The sequence below is a fragment of the Mytilus galloprovincialis genome, chromosome 11, assembly GCF_965363235.1.
Source record: "Mytilus galloprovincialis chromosome 11, xbMytGall1.hap1.1, whole genome shotgun sequence".
NCBI lineage: Eukaryota > Metazoa > Mollusca > Bivalvia > Mytilida > Mytilidae > Mytilus > Mytilus galloprovincialis.
The window spans coordinates 11343639-11370577 of record NC_134848.1 but is presented as its reverse complement, the minus strand read 5'-3'; the positions used below and the strand labels follow the sequence as shown (position 1 = coordinate 11370577).

Here is a 26939-nt window from a genome sequence, read left to right as displayed (position 1 = left end):
CAATCTGAAATGGTCCTTTTTACAAAAAACTAAATCAACAAAACATGCTACCATCTGATTTAGCTTTTAAACTAAATAATGATTCTAATGCAATTTGTATGTAAGAATTTGTTTCATTGGCTAAAAGTTGCCGTCAAATCCACAGTTGACCAGGCGTAACTGAGGAGGGACAACCATTTTGAAATGATTGAATCAACAAATGATTAATACTATACAATCGAAAATAAAACAACACCTACCTCAAATTCGCCGTTTTAATGTAATTTTATCCGAATTTGAAGCGTACAGGTAACGTAATAACCTCCAGTTTGTAAGTTTCATTTGTATGACGTCATGTTTACCCATGACGTCTTTGCGCCAAAATCATTCATGAAGTTTCGCGGATTTTTTTTAATGTCAAAGTTAGACATTTTTCCAAGTTTTATAGTAATATTTCTTTTTGTAATGCTTTATAATCGGAATAACAGTGCTGTAGTTGAAGAGTTGCCACCGTCAATTTTGATTTGACCGTCGCAAATCTCCGTTTTACTGTCTCCGCTACGCGTCGCCAGTAAAACTGCATTTGCCACCTTCAAATCTACAATTGACAGTGGCAACTCTTCAACTACAGTACTGTTATTCCTTAAATCAACGAAAGCAACTGAAACTCTCCGAAATGATTATATTAACCAAATGCTTTCCGTGGGCGAATCATCAGTGATGTTATGAGACTTGCACCAGAAGGCAAACTTGGTGTGCATCTTTAGATTAGATTGATTGATTGATTGTTGGTTGCTTAACGTCCAGTGGCAAATATTTCATGCATGTTCTGGATGAGAACAAGTTAACAATAAAAACAATAGGTAGGTTTTGTCATAATAGAGGCCATTCGGGATGATGATCGGGAAAATTTAGACTGCCAATGGAAAATGATGGTATATTGGATTGGGATAGAAATTGTCCATTGCAACATGCCACCTAACGGACCCCTCAAAGAGTTGATTCAAGGGTTTTTAACGTGCAAAAAACGTGACACTCCCTGTACACGAGGCATCGAATTTAACGTCCCCATTCTGACCGGACGTGACTGCGAACTTGATACATCCCGCACAGCCAAACGGACGCCCCACTTCGTTTTACTGCCGGTCGGGGGAAGACCAAGTGACCATATTTCGTTTCCCCAGTCACCCTTGGGGCACTTTAAATTATAAACAACAGAAATCCATATATGTGATCAAACTAATCGACATGTATCCTCACAACCTGACACTTTTATACGATCTCGCGCTCAGTTTCGTCCTTGTAGTTTGGATATGAAAACAGGGTTTTTGTTTAAAAGAAAAACCTTTAAAAAAAAACAACAGAAAACTACGCAAAACTGAGTCCTTTAAACGTGTTGACAGTCTTTTAAGTTGTGCTTATTAATGTGAGTAATCATTTATCCATGCATAACCAAGTACTTATTGAAGTCAACACCTGTGCAATTCAGTAAATAAAGGCAACAGTAGTATACCGCTGTTCAAAACTCATAAATCCAGGGACAAAAAACAAAATCGGGGTAACAAACTAAAACCGAGGGAAACGCATTAAATATAAGAGGAGAACAACGACATAACACCGAAACGTAACACACACAGAAACGGACCAAGCATCACACAAAACACAACGAGAATAACAAATATAACATGAAAACCAAATACATGAATTTGGGATAGACAAGTACCGTGCCACGTCTGATCTCAATATCTCAAAAATAAGAGAAAACACAAACGACTCAACGTTAAAATGCAACACACACAGAAACGAACAATAATATAACAATGGCCATCTTCCTGACTTGGTACAGGACACTTTTAAAGGGGAATAAAAGTGGTGGGTTGAACCTGGTTTTGTGGCATGCCACAAACAGTTACTGAAAAATTAGAATTTGAACTTGCTGTCAGTTCATTAATAACGATTGTTAGTGATGTGATTTGTTCTTCCATAAGAAAAAGCCTTTCTCATGTAGCACATCCTCTATATATACCGATCAATTTTATCCAAGATTGTCTCTGATGCTTACCAAACTGCCAAACTCCAGAACTAACTAGATATTGTGACACCTTACAATTCAGACACAGTGGGGCTAGGGGATATGAAATATAGAGTTTAGCTCTGAACTCAATTTAGGGGATGCCATATCTGCCGCAGGAAAATTGAAGTCTATGTTAAGACTTTCATAATTACACCAAGGTGTGTCTGAAAATATCAAGGATACATTAAAAGAAGAACAATTACTTCACTCTGCCACCAGTGCTCTTATGAGCTATGTCCTCGTTTTGGTATTTCTATGGAAATGATGCCCGCATAGCTTGATAGATATAGGAAGATGTGATATGAGTGCCAATGCTACCATTAAAGGTCACGGTCCGGTCTTCAACACGGAGCCTAGGCTCAAAAAATCATTTGTTAGTTAATTGATGAAAAATAACACAAAGGCGCTTAAATTCTGAACCGTATATTGTCCCTAAAGATAACAAAAATTCGTAAACGTATGGCTATTTATTACAAAATCAATCGTTTCTGTAGCAACATTCGCCCCATTACATTTGGGATTGGCAGTGCAAATATATATATATAATATATAATAGTTACAAAGTTGATACCATACATAGCAATAAACAATAGTAATAATCAGGTTATATCATTCATTACAACACACAAAATATTTAAAAGGAACAATGAATATATATCAAACGAAACAATACACAATAGTAACAATCATTTTATATTTTCATTGAAAATTTTAAAGTAGATTTATCCCCAAAACAAAACACTTTCTGAATCTGTTTGCAGATCGACTGTGGCATAACTGAAGGTTAAGCATGGGAATCCTACATTTTTTTATTCTTAAAGATTAAGACTATTTCTTTCGGCTCTTTTTTTATATGTTCATTATTTCTATTTTCTATGCTTCAACATTTCATAATTCCCTTTTCCTTATTTCATTTAACCTATTTTTTTCTTCTCTATATTTCAATTGTCATTTTCTGCACTGTTTGGCCATTATTCTCCATTCTGTAAATCCCGTCTGGACACTCAAATCCATGCCCCTTTATAAAAATGTTCTACATATGCAGCGAAAATTGTCTTTGTGTAGAGGCTAAGGGTATTTCGCGTTTAATGATTATAATCTAATTGAGATTGGGTTTTACTAAATAGTTGACGGTACGGACTTATACATTAAACCAAACATTTGTGTTATTGAAAATAAGATGTTGATGAATATATCAATTTGAAGATATAAGGAGTAACTGAATAACATTAAAAAATCTTTGATGTTAAAAATTAATTTCTTACAGGAGGATTCTCAGTTTACATATATATCCTTCAGATACATTGATTAAAAAAATGGAACTACTCTCTATTAGATATAACTAGCTTTTTATAGTAACAACTTTCGATAAGGGTTGAGGCTATCGTTTTAATAATGGTCAACTCAAGTGATTATATGTTATTAAGTTAACGATGTGCGCTGCTCCATGTGAATATTTTTGCCAATCAGCTCCTCCTTTTTTCCATAATGTTGTTACATATTGATTAAATTGCTATCTTTTAAATGTTAACAAAATCCTTGCTATTTTTTTCAAAGTTGTTGATAAAGATATCAATTTTCAAACGGATGAAAAATATAGATTAATGCATTCCCGCCAATTGTGTAATTCCTTAAATCTATAAAGATAACAGAACTTAAAAAGCTGGAAAAAAGCTTGTAATTTTGACTACGAACATCTTTAATACACATAAATAGGACTTGTGTGTGATAAACACATTATGCAGTGTAACGAAGGTCATTACAAATACGTGGGTTAAAACAGGAGGACATCAAATTCCGTAGAATTTATAAATATCAATATTATTAGTTAAGATACATACTACTCCAATTCTAAAATCCATAATCTAAGATACAAATTATCTTACAATTGATTTTTATCACCTTAGTTTTAATAATGACACCAGTACTTCTTTAGTACAGAACAGTCTGTTAACTAACTTAAACGAGTTGTATGAACAAAATTTACAGTAAAAACACGAATTAATATTGAAAGCAAACTAACACATAATCGTAAAATGGCAATATAACACAGAGTCCTACCACACGCTTCATTTAGTTAATATTACAAGGGATGAAAAGCAGTAACTAGTAAACAGACACATGCGTAATAGTAATAATCATAGGATAAAAAGCACAAAATATAAAACAAACAACAACATATACAGTAGTTAAACAAGACCATCATCACTAAGATTCTCTGACAGAATACTTACTATATGAGTATGTCCTTCCTGAATGTTCAGTGGACTACAACAATCTACATATACCTTTGCGACATATCAATTTAAAATTTAACACTGCAATTTAAAAGAAAACAAATTTTAGATTTATACAACTTTAAAAGTATATGTAAATTGGGTTTAATCTTAAAAGTTTGTTGGTTTTATTAAACTTAAAGTAAATGCGGTGTAAAGAAGATATTTTCAAATGGATTATACTAATGATAAATTTTGAAATTTTAAATATATATATTAGCTTTTATATGGATATAATTTTCTAATAAAAACATCATTTCATGCAGTGTCAATATAAGAATTCCTCACTGATAACAACTTTACTATTTCAGCATGTCCTTTCTGACTTGCCATGTACAGAGGACTACAACCATCATTACGACATAGATCAATGTTAGGATTCCTCTCTAACAACAACTTTACTACATCAGTATTTCCGTTTTGACTTGCCTTGTACAGAGGACTACAACCATCATTACGACATAGATCAATGTTAGGATTCCTCTCTAACAACAACTTTACTACATCAGTATTTCCGTTTTGACTTGCCTTGTACAGAGGACTACAACCATCATTACGACATAGATCAATGTTAGGATTCCTCTCTAACAACAACTTTACTACATCAGTATTTCCGTTTTGACTTGCAATGTACAGAGGACTACATCCATCCTTTTGACATAGATCAATGTTAGGATTCTTCTGAAACAATAACCTTACTATATCAGTATTTCCGTTTTGACTTGCAATGTACAGAGGACTACATCCATTCTTTTGACATAGATCGATGTTAGGATTCCTCTCTAACAACAACTTTACTACATCAGTATTTCCGTTTTGACTTGCAATGTACAGAGGACTACATCCATCCTTTTGACATAGATCAATGTTAGGATTCTTCACTACCAACAAATTTACTACATCAGTATTTCCGTTTTGACTTGCCATGTACAGAGGACTACAACCATCATTACGACATAGATCAATGTTAGGGTTCCTCTCTAACAACAACTTTACTACATCAGTATTTCCGTTTTGACTTGCAATGTACAGAGGACTACATCCATCCTTTTGACATAGATCAATGTTAGGATTCTTCTGTAACAATAACCTTACTATATCAGTATTTCCGTTTTGACTTGCAATGTACAGAGGACTACATCCATTCTTTTGACATAGATCGATGTTAGGATTCCTCTCTAACAACAATTTTACTACATCAGTATTTCCGTTTTGACTTGCAATGTACAGAGGACTACATCCATCCTTTTGACATAGATCAATGTTAGGATTCTTCACTAACAACAAATTTACTATTTCAGTATTTCCGTTTTGACTTGCCATGTACAGAGGACTACAACCATCATTACGACATAGATCAATGTTAGGATTCCTCTCTAACAACAACTTTACTACATCAGTATTTCCGTTTTGACTTGCCTTGTACAGAGGACTACAACCATTATTACGACATAGATCAATGTTAGGATTCCTCTCTAACAACAACTTTACTACATCAGTATTTCCGTTTTGACTTGCAATGTACAGAGGACTACAACCATCCTTTTGACATAGATCAATGTTAGGATTCTTCTCTAACAACAACCTTACTATATCTGCATGTCCGTTTAGACTTGCCATGTACAGAGGACTACAACCATTATTACAACATAGATCAATGTTAGGATTCTTCTCTAACAACAACTTTACTATATCAGTATGTCCGTTCGAAGTTGCCATGCACAGTCCTCTTAAACCATCACCTCTACATTGATCCACATCCACATTATTATGTAACATCCATTGTACCATATCAGTATGACAATAAAAACAAGTCTGTATCAGCGGAGTAGTACCTGATCCATGGTGCTCTTTTGATAATACTGTGTCACATTTATTGGCTAATGTGACTTGAAGTGATTTGTCCAGATTTTGTAAGTGCTTTAACAGCTGTTGTCTAAATTCTGAAACTGTCAAATTAGTGTTCATAAATGTAACTCTCACTTTTCCTGTTGACCAGTCCTTTATAAACCTTTCTAAATACAATTCAAAATACTCTTCTGGTATTTGAATAATGAAGTCTATGTTGCTGTTCCCTCCATCTGTTGATTTCCTACATATGAAGCGTTCATGTACAAAATCACTATCACCATGGTTTATTAAACATTCAATCATTTTCTTACCAAAGTAATGAGCAATGAAGTCAAACAATTTATCATGTACAGTTTTATAAATACCATCCTGTTTATGTACAAATGTACCTTCTAGAGTGAGAAGGGCCTCTTTAAGTTTTGCCTTGGAAGTACCTCTGTTCAACCCACAAGCATCACATGTAGTTTCAATAAGATGTTGTTGTTCACGTGTTACTGTACCCTGGATCCATTTGTCTTTCAGCTGATTATTAAAGAGAACTAATAAAGCTAGACTGCATATTTTATAGTTCCCTTCATCTCCATGCCTACTCAAACTATCTAGTTCATTTTGATAGACGAAAAATGGATTTTTGAAAAATTCCTTAACATCTCCATGTTTTTCCCTAAGATATAAAGAGCATAAAAGAGGAAAGAATTCACTTTTTTGTGATAGTTTATCAATATTGTCTAAACTTGAATCAATATACATCCTTGCCATACTATCTTTTTCTTTAGCTGTAAGGCATAACTGCTCTGACATTAAATTACATTCACAGGTCTTAAAAGGTTGTAATATATTAAACTTATCATCTCTATAAACTTGTAACCTACAAGATACAATAATCTTACAACATTTGTCTGCAATAATTGTTTTAATCACAGGTAACAGTTGTTGCCAGTTTTCAATCTGTTGTTGGTTGGCAGTAAAATTTCCACAAATATCATCTACGATGAAGACTGTCTGTTTTCCAGGTTGATAGTAGTCTCTGATATCATCTGGTTTTCTCACTGGTATTATTTTGTACCCTTCTTTTTGTAAAACTAGTGCAGTGTGTCTTGCAATAAAAGATTTTCCTACTCCTGATGGGGCAGTTAAAGTCAAAAAACTATTGTCCTGTAAACAACCAAAGACGTACTCACTGGCTCTTGTAGTCACAAACATCTTATCCTTTATTTCCCATTCTTTTATTTCTTTTTCTATTTGGTCTGAAAAATATTATAAATTGTAGCTACATAGAAATAAAATAATCAAAATATATATTAATTTGACTGTGTCATAATAAGCAGGCAATTAGTATGTGGATTACGTATGTTGTGTATGTTGTTGCAGATTCTGACATTAACGTCTCATCGCTAAAGGCTACTATGACAACCTGAAGTACTATATGGGTTTTTCTCAGTGGCCATCACATCCCATCTGATTGTTTAAATAGTATTATAATTGAAACTACCCCAGCAATTATAAAATATTGTGCTGTATAAACAAATAAAAGTCCTATACAAATATAACTGATAGTAAAAACATTTAAAAGAACATTAAAAGACATGACAAAAAACATTAAAAGACATGGTTTATTGTAAATTTTCAAAGGTGACACCAAGATGTTCCATACAATTTATTTATTTGAAGGCCAAAGGTAAATGACACAAAAGTAGTATAACAATATGCATAATCGTTAACAAATTATCCAACTTCATACCAAATGTCGTAAGCCAAAGTCTAAAGAAAACATGTTTGGCCAAACCAATGATGTATTTTTGCCCTATTGCAATGACTACATGCAAGTTTCATGTGTATGTCAAATGTCCCTTACATGGTAGAATTAAAAATCATAGTCAAATGTCCCCAGTATACATGTGTTGCATTGTCTTATCGGGGCCTTTTATAGCTGACTATGCGGTATGGGCTTTGCTCATTGTTGAAGGCCGTACGGTGACCTATAGTTGTTAATGTTTGTGTCATTTTGGTCTTTTTGTGGGTAGTTGACTCATTGGCAATCATACCACATCTTCTTTTTTATATGTATCTGTTAGCATTAAATCAAAGAAGAATGTGTCCATGGGACATTACAATCCTTCTTAATTGCTACGGCATATTAATCAATGTCTCAAATTAAGGACACAACTCCACTGAAAAGTAGGACCGAACTCGTGAACAATGAAAATAACGTCACTCAAATGAATAAGCATTGTATGTAAACAAAATATCATTTGGGCGAGAGAAAAAACAGTAAAAGTGGTAATTCAACATTTTTTTAATTTATAAGGGAATTATAACACGAGCACGTTGAACAAAACACATGACCTCTTGATATATCAAAGTTTCACAGTTTATACAATCTAACTTTTACTGGCCTGTTATGATACAGATCAGATATGAGTTTTGTACAGCAGAATAACTCAGTTGCTTTTATTTACTTTTCAATATTCAACTTTTAAAGTCATGTTTTAATTCTTTTTCCTCTTTTCCACTGATTTTTATGTTTTTATTCTTGTTGTGCTTTTTGAACAGACTTATTCAAAGTTCGACATAATGAAACACAAAAAAAATCCTCCAAAAAAGGGTCCCTTCTCTAAAAAGAGTTAGTTCGTAAATATACAACTGCTTGACTACAGCACTGTATGATACAATTTTGTTTCGACTCAAAGATGACAGGGTAGATTATATGTAATTTTCAGTAGCTAGAATACAGTATTTACAAGTAATACACGACGAACCTAAAGTATAGATTCTAGGTACTGACGTTGTTATCATCTTAATAACGTGTTAAATTGTTCTTTTATCTGTCTTTGTGAATATTATTTTTACTGTTTCGCCTATTTTTGGTTATATCCACCCGACCTAGGCTCAGTACCATCCCGTCACTGTGCTATTTTGCTGGGTACATTTCTGTATTGTTTCTTTCATTTTTGCTAATGTGCTATCATGTCTATATGTCTATATGTCTATATGTCTATATGTCTATATGTCTATATGTCTTTATGTCTATCATGTCTATATGTCTATATGTCTATATGTCTATATGTCTATATGTCTTTATGTCTATATGTCTATATGTCTATATGTCTATATGTTTATATGTCTATATGTCTATATGTCTATATGTCTATATGTCTATATGCTTTTTTTGTGTTTTTTTGTTGACCAATTTGGTTGTTTTTACTGATTAAGATTATAACACAATGTTGACTACTGCACTCCCATTAATGACATTTTTATCTATTATGTCTGTTTATTTTTGTTCACACATCGTAGTTAATATAATTGAATGTTATGCAACTGTCAAACATATGAGAGAGTTAGCTAGTTATAAAGTCAGGTTTAACCCACAACTATCTATATATGTAAATGTATGTACCAGGTCAAGAATATGACAGTTGTTATCCTTTCGTTTGATGTGTTTGAAATTTTGATTTTGACATTTGACATACTTATTGTTTTGAATTTTCTTCTTTGAGTTCGATATTTTTGTTATTTTACTTTTTCAATTCTATTTGACCTGCCAGTGAGTCGAAAGCAGAATATTTTGATATAATCTTTTGTTGTCGAGATACAAAGTTTCAAAGCATTTGAACTAATAACATACCTCTAATATTCTTTGGAATAACTTCGTCCTGCTCAGTTTCCATTTTCAATATTTTCTCTTTCAGATCTAAATGTTCTTCTTTTTCTGAAATTTGAACAGAATATTTTCCTGAGATAATACCATGATTTCACTAAGGAAATACATTAACGAAAGTGTATACTTAAATTATCATGTAAGACACATGTATACAAAAAACTAGAAAATGCTGCATGATTGGCAATGCGACGAGTCTCGCCCGAACAAAGTAGAAAAAAGGAACTACAAGGCATCTCATACACTGAGCAAACCCTACCACAAAGCAAGTTCAAATTGGCCCCGACATGACAAATGCAAACAAATTCAAGTAAAAACAATCAAGGTCGGCTGAAGAAGAGAGTGATGTATCAACCAAACATCATAACAAACTACAAATATCGGTTGATAAAAATTTTGAAATAAATAAAAAAAAATAACAATATCCAAAAAATGTAGACACACGTCGCAATTTCAAATGGTACATGCATTCTTAAAACATGTTTAGTTAAAATAGTTGAAATGCTGCCTTTTTAATAACAATAGGCCGGTATCTAGAGGCCAGTGCGCCATTTGTCTTTCTTTATAATATTTAATAGATGCCTGAACTCTAGCGCGTTACAACAAAAATGTCAATGAGATTATTTTTACCAAGAAATAACACATATTCATCTTTCACGAGGTTCAAGTGTAAATGAACATAATACAAAAAATCTAGAATATTTTAAAATCAGAAGCAAGATTGAATTCACTAATCCCAAAAACATTTACAATTTGGAAATAACAGAAAGTTTTGATGAAATAGATCAAGGCAAACTGATGTTAGTGCAAAATGTAAAACAATCTCTCAATTCATCCGGTTGAAGTCCCGTAGCTCTGTGAATAATTACCATTGTTTAAAACACCCAACAGGAGCTTTCTTGCCATTTCAAATGCTGATTTTAAATTACATGAAAAACGGAAAATCTAATTTGAGATATAGTTCAAGGTCGTCCGAGATGGCAATCGCAGTGACATACAATTATACATCTATTCTACATTGGCAGTATAGGAGGAGGATAAAGGTTTCACAAAACAGGTTTAACTCCGCTGCTTTTTTGCACCTGAACCAATGCAAAATCATCCAACCTTTGTATATCTTGTTTGTTTTGTTTTTTTTAAATTTTATTTCATTTATATGTTTAGGAGTTTAGTGTGACCTCTATTTTCACGGAACTGGTATATGTAATTGTTTAGGGGCCAGCTGAAGACCTCGGTTGCATGATTGTCTTACTGTGTTGAAGACCCATTAGTGACGTTGGGTTGTTTTCTTCTCTTTGGTCGGAGCTACAGGAGCTAAGATCCTGTCATTTTTCATTATAAATAGGAAATTATGACAAGTGCTGTCATCTTTCCCTATTTAACGTCATAATTGACAAATTATAATTTGCTACTTTGATATAAGTAAACTCACTATTGAAGTGGAATAAGGGAATTTAATAACGTTAACCTAGATTGTAACTTAGATATATGTTGCTTAGTCTTTAGTTTTCTGTGTTGATTTGCAAATGCACCCGTAAAATACTGTTTTTACGTTGTCTTGGGGAGGAGCGATAATTTTTTTTTTTTTTCAGATATGTTTAGTTCATGTCTCTAAGGCTACCTTTTAAACCATTTAGAACCTTCTTGACTTGTTCCTGCGTTCCAAAATTCCATGTTATATCTTCAGAACCATCATCTTCACCAAGTCTTACCAGTATCTGTTCACAAATCAAACACAGTATTAAATTGAATATGCAAATTTATTCCTATCATAAACATGAGGCACGACCTCGTGTAAAAAATAGAACAATATTATAGCCAAATGTTGTTGACTAGGTGGAGAATGAAGAAGTTTACCTAATGCAAGTTTAACAGTTAAAGGATATTGTATAACACAGGTTCATTTACGGATGATATATTATTTTAACCTCGTATTAAGATTAATGCAGTTGTGGACAATAACTGTGTAAACATCAGAAAAAAAGCTCACTTCTTTTACTTTTCGAACAAATTGTTGATATTGATGTGAATCCATCACTGTCATTCTAAGTATCTTTTTGTACAAAGACTGTAGTCTATATACGTCTGCTGATAAACTGGTATCATGGCTTTCTGGTTTAGTATTTGATACATTGACACCTTTTACCATAGAAACTAATATAACCATCGTCTGGAACCCTAGTTTGTTTGACATTGATAGTAGTATTGCTCCTGTAAGATGAAAATATCTGTATTTTATAACTATTTTGAGCTGATCGTTACTGATGCGACTTATGTAGACGAAACGGGCGTATGGCGTATTAAATTATAATCCTGGTACCTTTGACAACTAGTTAATTGATTTTTTTCTATGGTTTGATTCCTGTCTATTAAAACCTGTGATGTATATTCATATTGAAATGTGTAGGATTGATTGATTGATTGCTTGATTGGTGTATAAAGACTTTTTAAACCCGTATGCACCATTTTGTGTCATGTTTTTATCCGTTGATGGAGATTGAATTTCCGGAGAGAACCACGACCTTCGGTAGGGAAATTGATAATCCTATCGAATTACGATTAGAGTCTAGCATACTTGCCACGTGCGACATTTGAGCTTACAAATCATTGTTGACTCCCGTGTGATGCCCAAACCGTCTTGAGAATTATAAACATAAGGAATTGTATTCACTTGACTTTTGGTAAAACGACATCTGAATTGCTCACTATCCATCCAAACGTGTATATAATTAATCTAAATCATGCTTTATGATGTTTATATATATGTCTTATATTTGTGTACAATCAGGTTTTTCACATTGAGCTGTTTCATATTTGGTATTTTACAGCTAACTATAATGTACTGATTTTGCTTTTGAAAAAAAGACTACATAGACCCTATAAACTTTTTATCCACGTCATTTTGGTCTCAAGTAAGTCATTTGTCTCATTGTCAGTCATGCTTTCTGTTTATATTGAGTGCATAACTATTTAGCATTAGTTAAGAAAAATACAAAACCTGTTTGATGTGACTTTAATTCATCTGTTTTCACGTCGGTTGATTCTAAGTCAGATACTAGCTTTGCATTTGTAGAATCCCCCTTCAGTGCCTCCAGAAAAAATTGATAATCTTGTTGACTTCTAATCTTTTCTATTAGTTTTCTGTTCATTTTGGCTTGTACTCCACTAGAAACTATTTCTGACCGGTCATCAGGATCTAACACTCCCTTTGATATCAGTGAATCTATGATATATTCTGTATTTGACAAATTCTCCGTAAGATTGTGGTAGTTCTTTTGTAACGTGACTGAATGGTACCCTGTAACTTAATCAAAGAAAAATAATTGACTGTGTTTTCACATAAAGCTTTAACTTTTTTTGAATAAATTTAGATGGCTTAAAGAAATCAACAAGAAGCTGTACACGAATAAGGGTTTAAAAAGTAAAATAACAGTTATACCGATACCAAAAGAAAATAAAAAAACGAAAAGTCAAACATATCAAACGAATTAAAAACAACTGTCATATTTCTGAATTCATACAGGCATGTCCTTTAGTAGAAATGGTAATTCAAACCTAGTGGTATAACTAGCTCTTGCTTGTATGTCAATCGCCTGGAATAAGTTTGTATTGACAACAATGTGTGGGCAAAACAAACGGACGTATTAACATATTGCTGGCCTTCGGCTGTTATCTCATCAAACTGATTGTTGGTCTGGTTGCTATCTCTTTGACATAGTCACTATTTTAATTTCAATTTTATCAATATAAAGTGATGACAAAAATAAGGGTACCTCTGTCCCATTGTGTAATCATATTAATCACCACAAAACAAATAAAAAATAGATTAAAGACAAAACTACAAACAAAATGCAAAGGCAATAATACAAAATATGACCATAGCACAATACCACAATGACTGGATGTGTAAGTAACGGGTCATGACATAACAAAAAAAAAGGAATGAATCGTTAAAGTCATATGAAACGAGTGAGTGGTGAAAAATAATGTTTAATCAATTCTTGAACCAATGCATGTACATATCATAAACTTAGTCCTCTGTGCACGATTTTATCATTATTTTCTCAAATATATCATATAATCGTCATTTTTTTTTCTCTCTGTTTATTATGATTGAACAAATATGGCCGCTCAGTAAATGCCGTGTTTTGAAGCCGAGTTTTACCGATTGTCACCTTATAGTAAACAAATCACAAAAAGCATGGGTATTGAGCACGTGTTTAACATCTATAATCAGATATTTGTTTATTTCAATGACAGACCCATGCGTATTGCGTTCACCGGAGGGTTAAGCTCGGGTCACTATGCATACGGGAAATATGTCGGCGAATAGCTTCCTGGAAGCAAGCAATTAAGAATAAGTGAACTTCTTCTAAATGTGGACAAATTAAAGAATGTTCCTCAGAAAAAAGTATATGTACATAAGTTGTATCATGCACACTATCCATTTAGTTATAAAAAACATATGCATATTTTTTTAAATTAGAGGTTTGTTATGACTTTAAGGTTAACAATTTACCATGATAACCGAAAAACACTATAATAGCACCCAATTAAGATGATAAACAACGGCATTACCTTAGAGTATACCTCAAAACCATCATGTTTAATTTGAGAAGTTCATACTGAATATTTATCAACAAGGTTTTGGTATCTTGTTATGAAATTTGTTTTAAGAAAAAAAGGTCAAAAGTTCTTTGACATAAAACTTGTTAATCACCTTTTCTTTGATGACTAGAGGCTAATTAGCAACTGCAAGCACATAAATACTTAATGAAGTTTTCATGGAAGTAACCAATTTTTCTTTCGTAAAGTGTTTTGTATATCAAAAGTATAATGCTTTTAGGTAAACTCCCACATCTCATGGAATCTAGTTAACAATATATTGTTATTGTGCATACATTTTATTGAATACACAATGTTTTAATTCAAATTATGTTCGATTCCTATGAATATTGAAGACGTTTCGAAAGGAAATATTTATGAAAGCTTAGTTTTAACATTTGTATAGCAATTTGAAAATACAAGCCAGCATGGTCAAGTCACAGTAACAAAAGAGTAACTTTATTTTTGTTTTCTGTACACACAAACGTATACTAGCAGGGTTAGTACTTTGATATTCTCTAAATAACTGTGAGCTTTCTCTTGGGTGAGTGTGTTATCATGTATTCAGTTATTTACAAGCGTCGTTACCACTCTCACCCCATCCCTAAAAAAAACTATTTTTTTTTTGTGCACTGGCACTAAAAACATCATGTAGACAAAGTACTTACTACATGATTTAATTTTCGACTGAGAAACAACTTTATGATTGAAATAAAGTTGACCTTCCATACATTCTATCAGGTCTCTAGAACAAGTCGAAGACTCCTTAAGAACTTCTAATAACACACTGTAGGAATCTTCTAGTCTTTGAATTAGAAAGTCTAAAATACATTTGTTGCGGTCAGACTGTCTTGGATTGTGTTCTATTTCTGCTCTGTCTTCTTTCCTTAAGATACATCTGGAAATCAGAAGATCCAGGACTTCATTATCTAAAATGGTGTCTTGTATTATCTGATCATAGAAATAGAATAGTCTGTGGTGAACTGTAAAAGAAACAAAACAAATGATAACCACGGTGATCTAGTTAGATAGTTTGGTTAATTGTGTTGTCTTGTAAATATAATAGAGAATTTGAAAAATATAACTCTGAAAGCAACAACACTTTTCCCTACTTGATATGAAAACAATATGACCAAATGAAATTTCTTTTATGTGTGAAACATTACAATGTTTTAATATAATACAAATTGAAAGAAGAATGTGTCCATTTAACACACGTGTAAATATACGGCAGGTGTATCAATTTATAAAAGGAAAAACTCGATAACGTCAAACGTCTTGCCACCAACATCAAACCTGTATCAGTGGTTAGGGGTTACACGCATTATATACAGATGTCTTACTTATTTGTTGCGCATACGCAAACAAGAGTTTAAGTGCTAAAACGGTAAATTTAGTTTCATAAGTTTCATAACTGTTGTCAACCTAAAATAAGAAAACGGAACCTAATGTTGGTAAGTGCATACACACAAATGGACAACGGTGTTATTTGATGCCTCCATCACCGCAACGGGATTAACAAAACAGTTCTTTATTTATCATTTTTGAACAACAGTGGAGCTTGGCTAATTTTTTGTTATATTTTTTGACAATTTAACTATTATGTCTGTTTGTTTTGTTCACACTTCGTTGTCAATATATTTTATGCGGGTGACGTCATAAAAAATTAGAGGTTTAGCTAGCAATAAAACCAGGTTTAATCCACATGTACCAAGTCAGGAATATGACAGTCTATTTGTTTCATATGTTTGAACATTTAATTTTTGAATTTGATTAGCGAATCTCCGTTCCGATTTTTTTTTTAATTCAGTATTTTTGTGATTTACTTTTCATATACTTTCCACATTGATAATTACATAATTAGTCAATAAGAAAATTAACTATATATGAAACGTCAGCGAATTAATATATTTTATTCACCAGCGATTTAAATTGCTTTAGAGTCATCTACCCAATGGCATACTATCTATCTGCGTCTGAAAATCCTTGTCGTTGTCTGAAAAAGACAAGCCTCTAAATTTCTTGTTTTGCGTTCATCTCGTTTGATATGATTTAGTATCTCAGATTCATAGCAACTACATTTGCAAATTTAACGTACAGAAGAATTATTATCAGTTTTAGTACAATCTTAGACCTAGAAATTTTTAAATAGAGGTGCAAAAGATACCAGAGGGACAGTCAAACTCATTGATCGCTATGGCTAAAATAAAATAAAAAGACTAACAGAAAAATAATAGTACACAAGACAAAATATACAAAACTAAAGGTACACTGTGTAAGATATGTAAGTAATGTACCTATGTGTTGGCTGAGTAAATCCCATTCCTCTGGTCTGAGCTCAGTCTTTAGCTGATCTTTAAAATCACGGATTGCTTGGATAAAACCACCTTTGTACTCTCTGTCTATGTAGTGTTCAATAGCCCTAGGTACAGTATATAGAATAGTACACGCTGCTTGTAACAACTTGTCTTCTTCTGTTTGTATTCTGTAAATATAGATTATGTAATGTAACTTAAGGATCATGTGACCTGAGAGACTATCGATGAAATTCTAAATATTAAATATGATTTGAATTTAGAACCATGTGAAAGTTTGCATGGTTGGCAAACAACATGTGGACCCAAAGATATGTCTCACAGTATAAATACAAATGTTGAAATACAAATGGCAACCCTATAGTCTGTGACATGCATTTTTTTCAAAAAGAGACCGAAAGACACCAGATGGACATATTCAAACTCAAAGATCAAACTAAACAAACATCACCATGGCCAAAAGATTTAGATATGCAAATGCTGTAAACAAATGCATACCACATAATGTTGACCTTTCAGAAGACGCTCCCCTTAAACATGTTAAACTTTGTTAATCACATACTTCAAGATGGGTTATTGGCAGATGGAGATCAAGCCTTACATGATAGCCAGTTCCAAATCAATGTATTGCAAATGGGATTAATTAAAGTAATTTGTACCTGCATATGATGTAATAGTCGTTCACCTAAGGCTGACCGTACTTACAACTTAAACCGACGATTGATACAACCACTGATTGGAAAGGCACGACATCTGAACATTTGGTGAGACAAGAAACCTTTTTTTCAATGGTAACTTATTGAATTGTTTCTACAACTGTTCTTTTCAAAAGACTACAAATGTTTCATCGGTCCGTTGATAAGAAGCGTTTAATGTTCTAGTTTTAGATTTTGTTTGGACTTTTTTGTTGTGGTACTTTTTTTTGTATTTGTCCATTATTTAGATTTGTTGCATCCTTACTTTTTTGAAATTTGTATCATATGAATATTTATAAATCAACAATCACATCCACAGAATTGATTGCATGTCATCCAATGGCACAATCCTTCTTTTATATTGAGAATGATAGTAGACCCTATGAAAGGTCTTGTATTTAATGCACTCTCTCCATGAGTGATTATATATATGGAGCAAATTCCGACAAGAAATAACTGCATATTCATACATCCCTTCATCACACGGAAACGGACCTATTCTGTGCCTTACGCATGCGTATTATTTTCGATTGTAGAAAAATACAGGTATGTTTAACCTTAGTTTCTGCCGTTGCAGAATATTTTGTTTTGTGACAATTTTAATGAATATGTTGTGCATTTATCATAGGCCTATGGTACAGTGAATATAATATAAGACACGATGTTGATGATATTGAAAATATCTTGATTTAATCCCTTTAAACTAAGTCAGCAAGTGGCATAAGGCAATTATACTATTCTTTTGAGGATCATATCAATGATTGACAATTGCACGATATTAAACTTCAAACTTTTGTTATAAACTCAATATTTTTTTCCAAAACCTGTTTTGACTGACTTGATATCTGCTTTTAACACTTTAGTAATGCAGAATCATAGTTTCAAAAGCGGTAAACAATCATTATATTGGTACCTCCTAACTCAAAATTCCATTATCGATATTTAATTCGTTATATTTCATTGACAATTGATTTAAAAAGATGTTTGTATCTGAAGTTTAACACAAAATGCTGCCTATATCGTTAAAATTTGAAAATATAGACGGAAAAAAACAATATGTTGACCTTTGACATTAATTTATGCAAAACTGAACTTATTTTGCCGAACCCAATGATATATAATAAAGCCATATATTATGTTTGACGATTAAACTTTAAAAAGGTTCGTCTGGTCACCGTACTACAAGTTGTAAATTAGTGTTTAACATTGACACAAGCGCGATGTAGTTCTTTCTGAGGACGTGACATCGTATCCAATCGAGATGGAGATCATATTTTGTTTACAAAAGAGGTGCAAAAAATACCAAACTCAACCATCGAAAACAAACTGGTAACGTCATTGTGTTGGTTAAGGATATTTTAAGAAACAGACTCAAAGATCGAAAACAAACTGACAACGCCACGGTTAATAAAGGGCAGCACTTGAGCGCATGAAACGCCCGTTGCTCTTTTAACTTGTCATTTATTGGAAAATCCCCCCTTTTTTAAGCATAAAAATTCATAACACGGAAATGTAAAATCTGAAATTTATAAAAATTGAAAGGGAGCTTACATCAATAGATATAAACAATTCACCAAAGTTTCACGGACATTGGTAAAAGCCTTTTTGAATTATTGTCCGAAGTGTTAAAAATCCGCCTTTTTTTATGAATAAAGCCCCATAAATCCAAAACTTATAATCTGAAATTTATAAAAATTGAAAGGGAGCTTACATCAATAGATATAAACAATTCACCAAAGTTTCATGGACATTGGTGAAAGCCTTTTTGAGTTATTGTCTGAAGTGTTAAAAATCCCACTTTTTTTTTAATAAAGCCCCATAAATCCAAAACTTAAAATCTGAAATTTAAAAAAATTGAAAGGGAGCTTACATCAATAGATATCAACAATTAACCAAAGTTTCATGAACATTGGTGAAAGCCTTTTTGAGTTATTGTCCGAAGTGTTGAAAATCTCCGCTTTTTTATGAATAAAGCCCCATAAATCTAAAACTTGAAATCTGAAATTAAAAAAAAACGAAAGGGAGCTTACGTCAATAGATATGAACAATTCACCAAAGTTTCATGGACATTGGTGAAAGCCTTTTTGAGTTATTGTCCGAAGTGTTGAAAATCCTCCCTTTTTTTTATGAATAAAGCCCCATCAATCCAAAACTTAAAATCTGAAATTAAAAAAAAACGAAAGGGCGCTTACGTCAATAGATATAAACAATTCACTTAAGTTTCATGGAAATTGGTGAAAGGGTTTTGAGTAATTGTCCGAAGTGTGGACGACGGACGGACGGACGGACAACGGTATACCATTATACGTCCCGTCTAAAAGACGGGCGTATAAAAAGGCAAAAAAAGCAAAACAAACAAATAATAGTACACAAGATACAAACTAGAAAACTAAAAACTATGCAACACTGTCGAAGTCAATACATTAATGAACAATTATTTTGAAATCTATAAATTTTAACATAACAACTGCCATCATTGGCCATTATCCTGACTTTAAAGGAAATTTTACAAAACAAATTGTGGGTTGAACCTGGATGTGTGGCTAGCAACAAAAACGATTAAACAACTTACGGTTGTCGTTTATTTGTGCTGCTCCCTTGGAATTCTGCAATAACAAGCTTTGTGAGTTCAACAAAATTACGGTTTACTTTCGTAACACTTAAGAAATAAATCGATATAATATAGTAATCATTTTCAGGATCTATATACCATATGCCCTTAGGACCACATAGCGTCATAGCTCTGTTAAAAAAAAACCCCACTAAACAAAGTATTCAATATCCCCCCTCGCGTTCACAACAAAAAACAAAACAAAAACAAAAACCTGCATAATATAAATATGTTATAGTTTCTCAACAATGAAGAATAATTAGAAAAAAATGTCAACTTGATTGGTATAATATATATATTTAGGGTTCTGTAAATGTCGATTGAGGAACTTAGTTATATCTACAAACAAAATATTAAAAGGAACACCTTAACCATTGCTGGTAAAAACTAACCAATGGTTTCAGAAATCTATTTAAGGAACTGTTAGATATCCGCCGGTTGATGTTTGAAACTATTGTTTTGACCTAAACTCTAGAAAAAAAGTAAAAATAATAATACCTGTCTTTTGACTAGTTAATGACTGTAGATCTGTCTGACTACTTTGGGATGACCGATTGTCTGCCTCATCTACAGGCTGGACCACGTTCTCACCAGATTCTGCCATTCCCAATCTATCTATGTTATCAGTTGACTTGACACACTATATAATGTGATGATTTTCATGGTATCCTAATTGCAAAAAAATATACGCCATAGTACCTTAATGTGACCTTATCGATTAATATTCTTTATAATAAAAAATAGAATCGGAGTGAATCATGTTTATCATCAAATCACTGTTTCATTATGTGTAATCTAACCGTGCTAACAAAGTCGCGTAATTTTATTCCCAAAACATTTATTGTTACGTTCGGAGGACGTGTTTTTCAACAGACTGTCGGCATTCCAATGGGAACAAACTGTGCCCCTCTACTTGCTGACTTGTTTCTTTATTATTATGAGGCTGACTTCATGCAGGAACTTCTTAGGAAGAAAGATAAGAAGTTAGCAATATCCTTTAAGTCTACTTTCCGCTATATAGATGTCGTTCTTTCACTAAACAATTCAAAATTTGGTGACTATGTGGATCGCATCTTTCCCATCGAATTGGAGATAAAGGATACTACAGATACAGTTAAGTCGGCTTCATATCTTGACTTACATCTAGAAATTGACAATGACGGTCGGTTGAAGACAAAACTTTACGACAAAAGAGATGATTTCAGCTTTCCAATTGTGAACTTTCCATTTCTAAGTAGCAACATTCCAGCAGCACCTGCATACGGGGTATATATCTCCCAATTGATACGATATTCCCGTGCTTGCATTTCCTATCATTATTTTCTTGATAGAGGGTTACTGCTCACAAGGAAGCTATTAAACCAAGAGTTCCAAATGGTGAAGTTGAAATCATTCCTTCGTAAATTTTACAGACGCCATCACGAGTTGGTTGACCGTTATGGAATAACCGTTTCACAAATGATATCGGATATGTTCCTTACGTCGTAACTACAATCCCCTTCCCTTTCATGAATTTGACCTACCGAATTAGACTATTTACCGGATTTGTAATCACATAAGCAACACGACGGGTGCCGCATGTGGAGCAGGATCTGCTTACCCTTCTGGAGCACCTGAGATCACCCCTAGTTTTTGGTGGGGTTCGTGTTGTTTATTCTTTAGTTTTCTATGTTGTGTCATGTGTACTATTGTTTTTCTGTTTGTCTTTTTCATTTTTAGCCATGGCGTTGTCAGTTTGTTTTAGATTTACGAGTTTGACTGTCCCTTTGGTGTCTTTCGTCCCTCTTGAACTAGTGTACTATGTCATGGACAATAATAGTGTATTGACATCACAAATTTACGGTATAAGAATAAGGCATGGAAACTGGGAAATGCAACGCTCTGCCGATATTTTTCCCCATTTCGTGCCGAATCCTTATATCGTTAATTCAAAGCACTTTGTTGTCTTTATACTGCAATATAAAAAAACGTATTCTCAATTGGAGTTTATTGTGTTTTTGTTTATTTTACTTCAATATTAAGAATAATCTCGTTTTCACAGGGCCTCATAACTTGCGGAGCAATATCATATCACAATCAAATGTGATATGTTGACATCAAGTCGATGGTGAATACATATTTTAATCCTGATATCTATGATGAGTTCATTTATATGACACAGAAATATAGAGCAAACGTATTTTGACTGATCAAATAAAACGAGTGCAGGAAAGAATGATGTAATATTACACCAACATGCTAACTGGTTGATCATCGTTGTTTTAGACTAATCTTTACATAGGGTAATTTCTGAAAACTGCAATGTACTAAATATCTAGATGGATATAAAAAAAGAAAATGTGGTATGATTGCTAATGTGACAACTTTCCATTAGAGACCAACATGACACAGATATTAACAACTATAGATCACCGTATGGCCTTCAACAATAAGCAAAGACCATAACTCACAGTCAGCTATCAAAGGCCCCGAAATGACAATGTAAAACAATTCAAACAAGAAAACTAACGGCCTAATTTAAGTACAAAAAATGAACGAATTACTGAGTATTTGAGGAACTGTTTACCCCAAAATATACCTGTAAAACCTAAATGAATTCAAGATCAAATTTGACAGTTGCGAATTATTAAAGGGGATGAAGTTGAACATTTTTTTGTTTTAAATCTATAAGATCATACAATGAAAGTGAGGAATTGAATATATATATGAAGAAAAAAAATCGCAGTAAAGTGATTTACAGGGAAACTTCCAGTTTATTAATAGATACGTAGTTATGTGTGCTGCAATATATGTAGATTTTTACACCGATATCAATTATCATTGAACATATTTTCAAACTAACATTCAACTATATCAAAATACAAATAGAATGTCATCCGTACAAAGCTAAAATCACCCCCCCCCCAAAAAAAAAAAAAAAAAAAATTCAACAATTACGCCGCGTGTCAGGACAGCTAAAACTATTGAACCCTTCCTAATGTCAAATACATTTTGTATTGAGTTGTATAACAATTTACGGTTTCAAATGTAAAACTATCTAGAAATATATTCATACAAATTTTCATTTTTATTGTCATCGCCTTTACACAAATTTTGAAAACTGATACATATTAATGTTAATTGGGAAAACAATCAAACTTACCATCCTACAGGTCAGAAAGCTGGTACATGAAATGACAAGATAAATATGATGTGTGGTTCTTATCACAATTGTATCTGTTGTCATACAGGTATATCTAATAGTATTGAGTTTTAAAACAACAACTATATCATTGAATCTTAACCCGATAAATATGAAATTTTCCAACGTGCTATGGGTGATATGAGTAGACGTTCTGTTTGTGTATAAAGAGCGATAATTAAAAACATAAACACCGACTCCCTTCGTGGTACCCTGTAACAGTAAGTTCATATTAACGTATACATTTGTTTGTTTTGGGCATTTTAAATGATTACAGAGATAAATTAATTAGATTGAGAAGGTGACATAAAGGGTTGTTTATTTGATTTTACTGAATAAAACTAAAACTAATAGTTTTCAAGCTAAATGGTTTTATTTTTAATTTTAATTTGAAACAAATTGAAAATTAACGTCTAATATATGATGGTATTACTTTTAATCATTTAACAATAAGTTATTCTAAACTAATCACCCGCAGTAATATAACGTATTGAATTAGTCAAATGTAGTTATACTAAATCTACAATCTATTAACATGTGATATTTACAAAAGTCATTTATTGGTGATATGAGTCACGTTCTATTATTTCAATTGTAGAACAGATAGTTTCATTTATCAATCTGACTATTCGGAGTACTTGTATTGAATTGAAGTTTTGGTTTTAAATCATAGCAATTGAAAAACAAAAACGCCAACGGCATGTTTTGAATGTTTAATACCTAAAACCCTAGACGAACGAAACATTCTTTGCAACACAACGATATAATATCTCAACCCGCTTATTTTTATTTTTTTCACTTTTCAGAAATTTCTTTAATGTAAATCATTGGCTATTACATTTCATGATATACTACTAGTACTTTATTGCTTAAGGGCATACGATACAGTTTTGATCCCGTATTTAGAGTTTGATGAAAATTTGCATATAGCCTATTTTTTGGACTGATTAAATCAAATATGTAATAAAAATATACCTTCATGTGCTACTTTTTGAGTTAAATAAGGTCGAAATTTTGTATATTTGCTCAAAATTCGGATTTGTGGCCGCATTTCTCATTTCGAAAGAATGACATAACTTTTTTTGTTTGAAGAAATAAAAACAAATTGTTTTTTTGTTAAATAATTTGTAATTTCTGTATTTTATAAGTATTCTAACAAGGTATGCATTTTTTATTCTGAAATCACTCATATTTATCAAATGGTCATGAATTGAGAAAAAAACGTCATTTTTTGCTGTATATTTATCAAAATAAAAAAAATTGCACTATTTACAGTTTTATAAAATTTGGTCCACATAATCTCCCTGCAAAATGAACAAAATATCGTTTTAAAAAATAGGGGTCCATGCACTCGTTTTCAAATGAAATCAGTTTGAATGATAAAAATCAGTCGAAAAATGCATCTTTTCCCGATATGTCACAGTTTGACGTCGCGAAAATAACATTTTACGTTAGCAACGTAATTATCTCCCCTGTAATTGTATGCCCTTAATAAGTTTAGATGAAATTATTTACTTTGAATGTCAAATCACTGTTCTCCTCTATAACTTATTAGAAGAATAACACATTTGCATAACTTGTCATTTTAACAAAATCTCCGTTCGCTACTTTATATTATATGTCAAAAAATGATACGTGTATAAAATCCAGGAACACTATGTCAGTCATCTGTTTATAATAGTGCTGGAAAAGTAATCCCTATCACCCCTTTGTATTTTATTGTAGAATACAATGGTCAGAGGTAATACCCTCTGTCAAGGATATGTTCTTGTAAAAATAAGTTAACTGGGTTCAAATTAAATAAGTGTCTTTATTACAAAAGTTTCTTATTACAAGAAAGATTTTCAAACATTTGAAAAACTATGACAAAGTGGGATGACATGGCATCACTGAGTCAGAGGATGCTTTGACAATTGACGGCCTTTTTTCGAACTTGTTGGATCATTGAAGTACCAGAGCGTAGGATATATTTAATGCACATGGAAAAAGCCATCTCAAATGTATGTACATGTACATTTATTAAAAGGGGAGAGAAAGATACCGAAAAAAAAGTAAACTCACAAAAAAAATGAATTACGAGGGAAACTCAGAACGGCAAGTTCCCAATCAAACGGGAAAAAAAAATCTCAAACACATCAAACGAATAGACAACAACTGTCATATGTCTGACCTGGTAGAGACATTTTCTAATGTAGAAAATGGTGAATTGAACCTTGTTTAATAGCTAGCAAAACCTCTCACATGTCTTGCAGTCGTTAACAATTGCATTATATTAACAACGATGTGTGAACAAAACAAGCATACATAATCTGTAAAAATGTCAAAAATATTGGCACAGCACTCAACGTTGTGTTATTATCAATATAAAAACAAACTTATATATAAACAAAAAAAAATCCATGGTACAGTAAGACACTAACACAATGACGGAATGTTTAAGTACATAGACACATCACATCACAAAAGGCACACCAAGAAAGCACATGAGTAAAAACGAAATACAGACATTAGCGTAGAACAAAAACACAATGCCAGAACGTATAAGTACAGGGCATCGTCATAAGTAACCAAGAAACAATAAAAGGGATACAGAATCAACATCAAGCACATTGAAAGACAAGAATACAAAAAAATTATCATAGAACAATAAAACTATGATGGGATTTATAAATGCAGATCCACGTCAGATAAATACCACCTAAAGAACAGACTAAACAATAAAAGTAATATTCATAAAGACAAATAAGAGAATACTATAACACGTTATTAAGAATATAACCAAAGTCAGTACCCATAATCTATACTGCAAGACCATTGTATTATTTGTGAAGTTGAAACGGAATATTAATCAACAAAGTCTTCGTATCTTCTTTCTCAAAACTCTGCTTTGACATACCCCTGGCTCATCAACTTTCTGCTCAGACACTGGTGACACTTTGCAAAGTCTGAGAAGTTGCTGTATGCTCTTTGATACCAACTTTGTGGGGATATGTATATTCCATATGAAGGGTGAAGTTGGTATATTGCTACTCAGGTGAGGGGAATTGAAAATTTGAAACTAAGAATAGATGCTGGTACTGAGATGACCGTGTATATGCAATTCGAAGTCTAAAAATGAGGCGGAGGAAGGCGTGTCTTTAATTTCCAGTTTTGGGGTATATATTAATCGAATCCAATAAGAAAAGTTTGGATTTGTAATTCAGAGAACATCATCATAATGTATGAATGTGGAATCAAATGACCTGGCTTCTTCTATAGTCTTGTATTTGACAAATGTCTGAAGAAACTCCGACTCTTATACAAATATTTAGAGGTCGGCAAGAAAAGGCGCACACGTCGTTCCTAAAGGAATGTCGATAATTTGTTAAAAAAATCTACCTTCAAATGCAACAAATATGTTTTCAATAAAAAACTCAAGCAAACAAAATATTCTGTATGGTGTCTCCAAGTAATCAATTTATAGCGTATGCTACCGTTTTTATGTTGAAAATCATTGTTGGTTATTACTTTAAGACGATGTTTTCTTAATTTCACATGGGATTGAAAAATGTGTTTTGAAAGAACTTATTTCAGAAAAAAACATCAAGTTTTAAATTGTCCAGAAGTTCTTTAGAGTTTTTTAAAATTTAAACATGGTTTAAGTTTCAAACATATTTATGTATAGTGGATTGGGAAACAACAAATGAACAAG

General features: G+C 32.6%; 1 protein-coding gene across 1 annotated transcript; it reads right to left on the bottom strand.

Moving 5' to 3' along the window:
• Positions 1-2624: 2624 nt before the first annotated feature.
• Positions 2625-23242, bottom strand: LOC143051645 (uncharacterized). The gene is made up of 10 exons (XM_076224541.1): positions 23210-23242; positions 20566-20736; positions 20029-20062; positions 16744-16931; positions 15115-15429; positions 12840-13145; positions 11832-12052; positions 11463-11559; positions 9809-9892; positions 2625-7427 (listed from the first exon to the last, which is right to left on the bottom strand). Exons 2-10 carry the CDS (start codon positions 20669-20671, stop codon positions 4588-4590), a joined length of 4191 nt encoding a protein of 1396 aa, XP_076080656.1. The 5' UTR covers positions 20672-20736; positions 23210-23242; the 3' UTR covers positions 2625-4587.
• Positions 23243-26939: the final 3697 nt, after the last annotated feature.

Coding starts and splice junctions, on each gene's coding strand:
- LOC143051645 (XM_076224541.1), bottom strand. CDS start 20,671: ATGGCAGAATCTGGTGAGAACGTGGTCCAGCCTGTAGATGAGGCAGAC. Junction 16,932..20,028: donor AGCACAAATAAACGACAACC/GTAAGTTGTTTA, acceptor CTATATTTACAG/AATACAAACAGAAGAAGACA. Junction 13,146..15,114: donor GTCGAAAATTAAATCATGTA/GTAAGTACTTTG, acceptor TCTTTGATTAAG/TTACAGGGTACCATTCAGTC.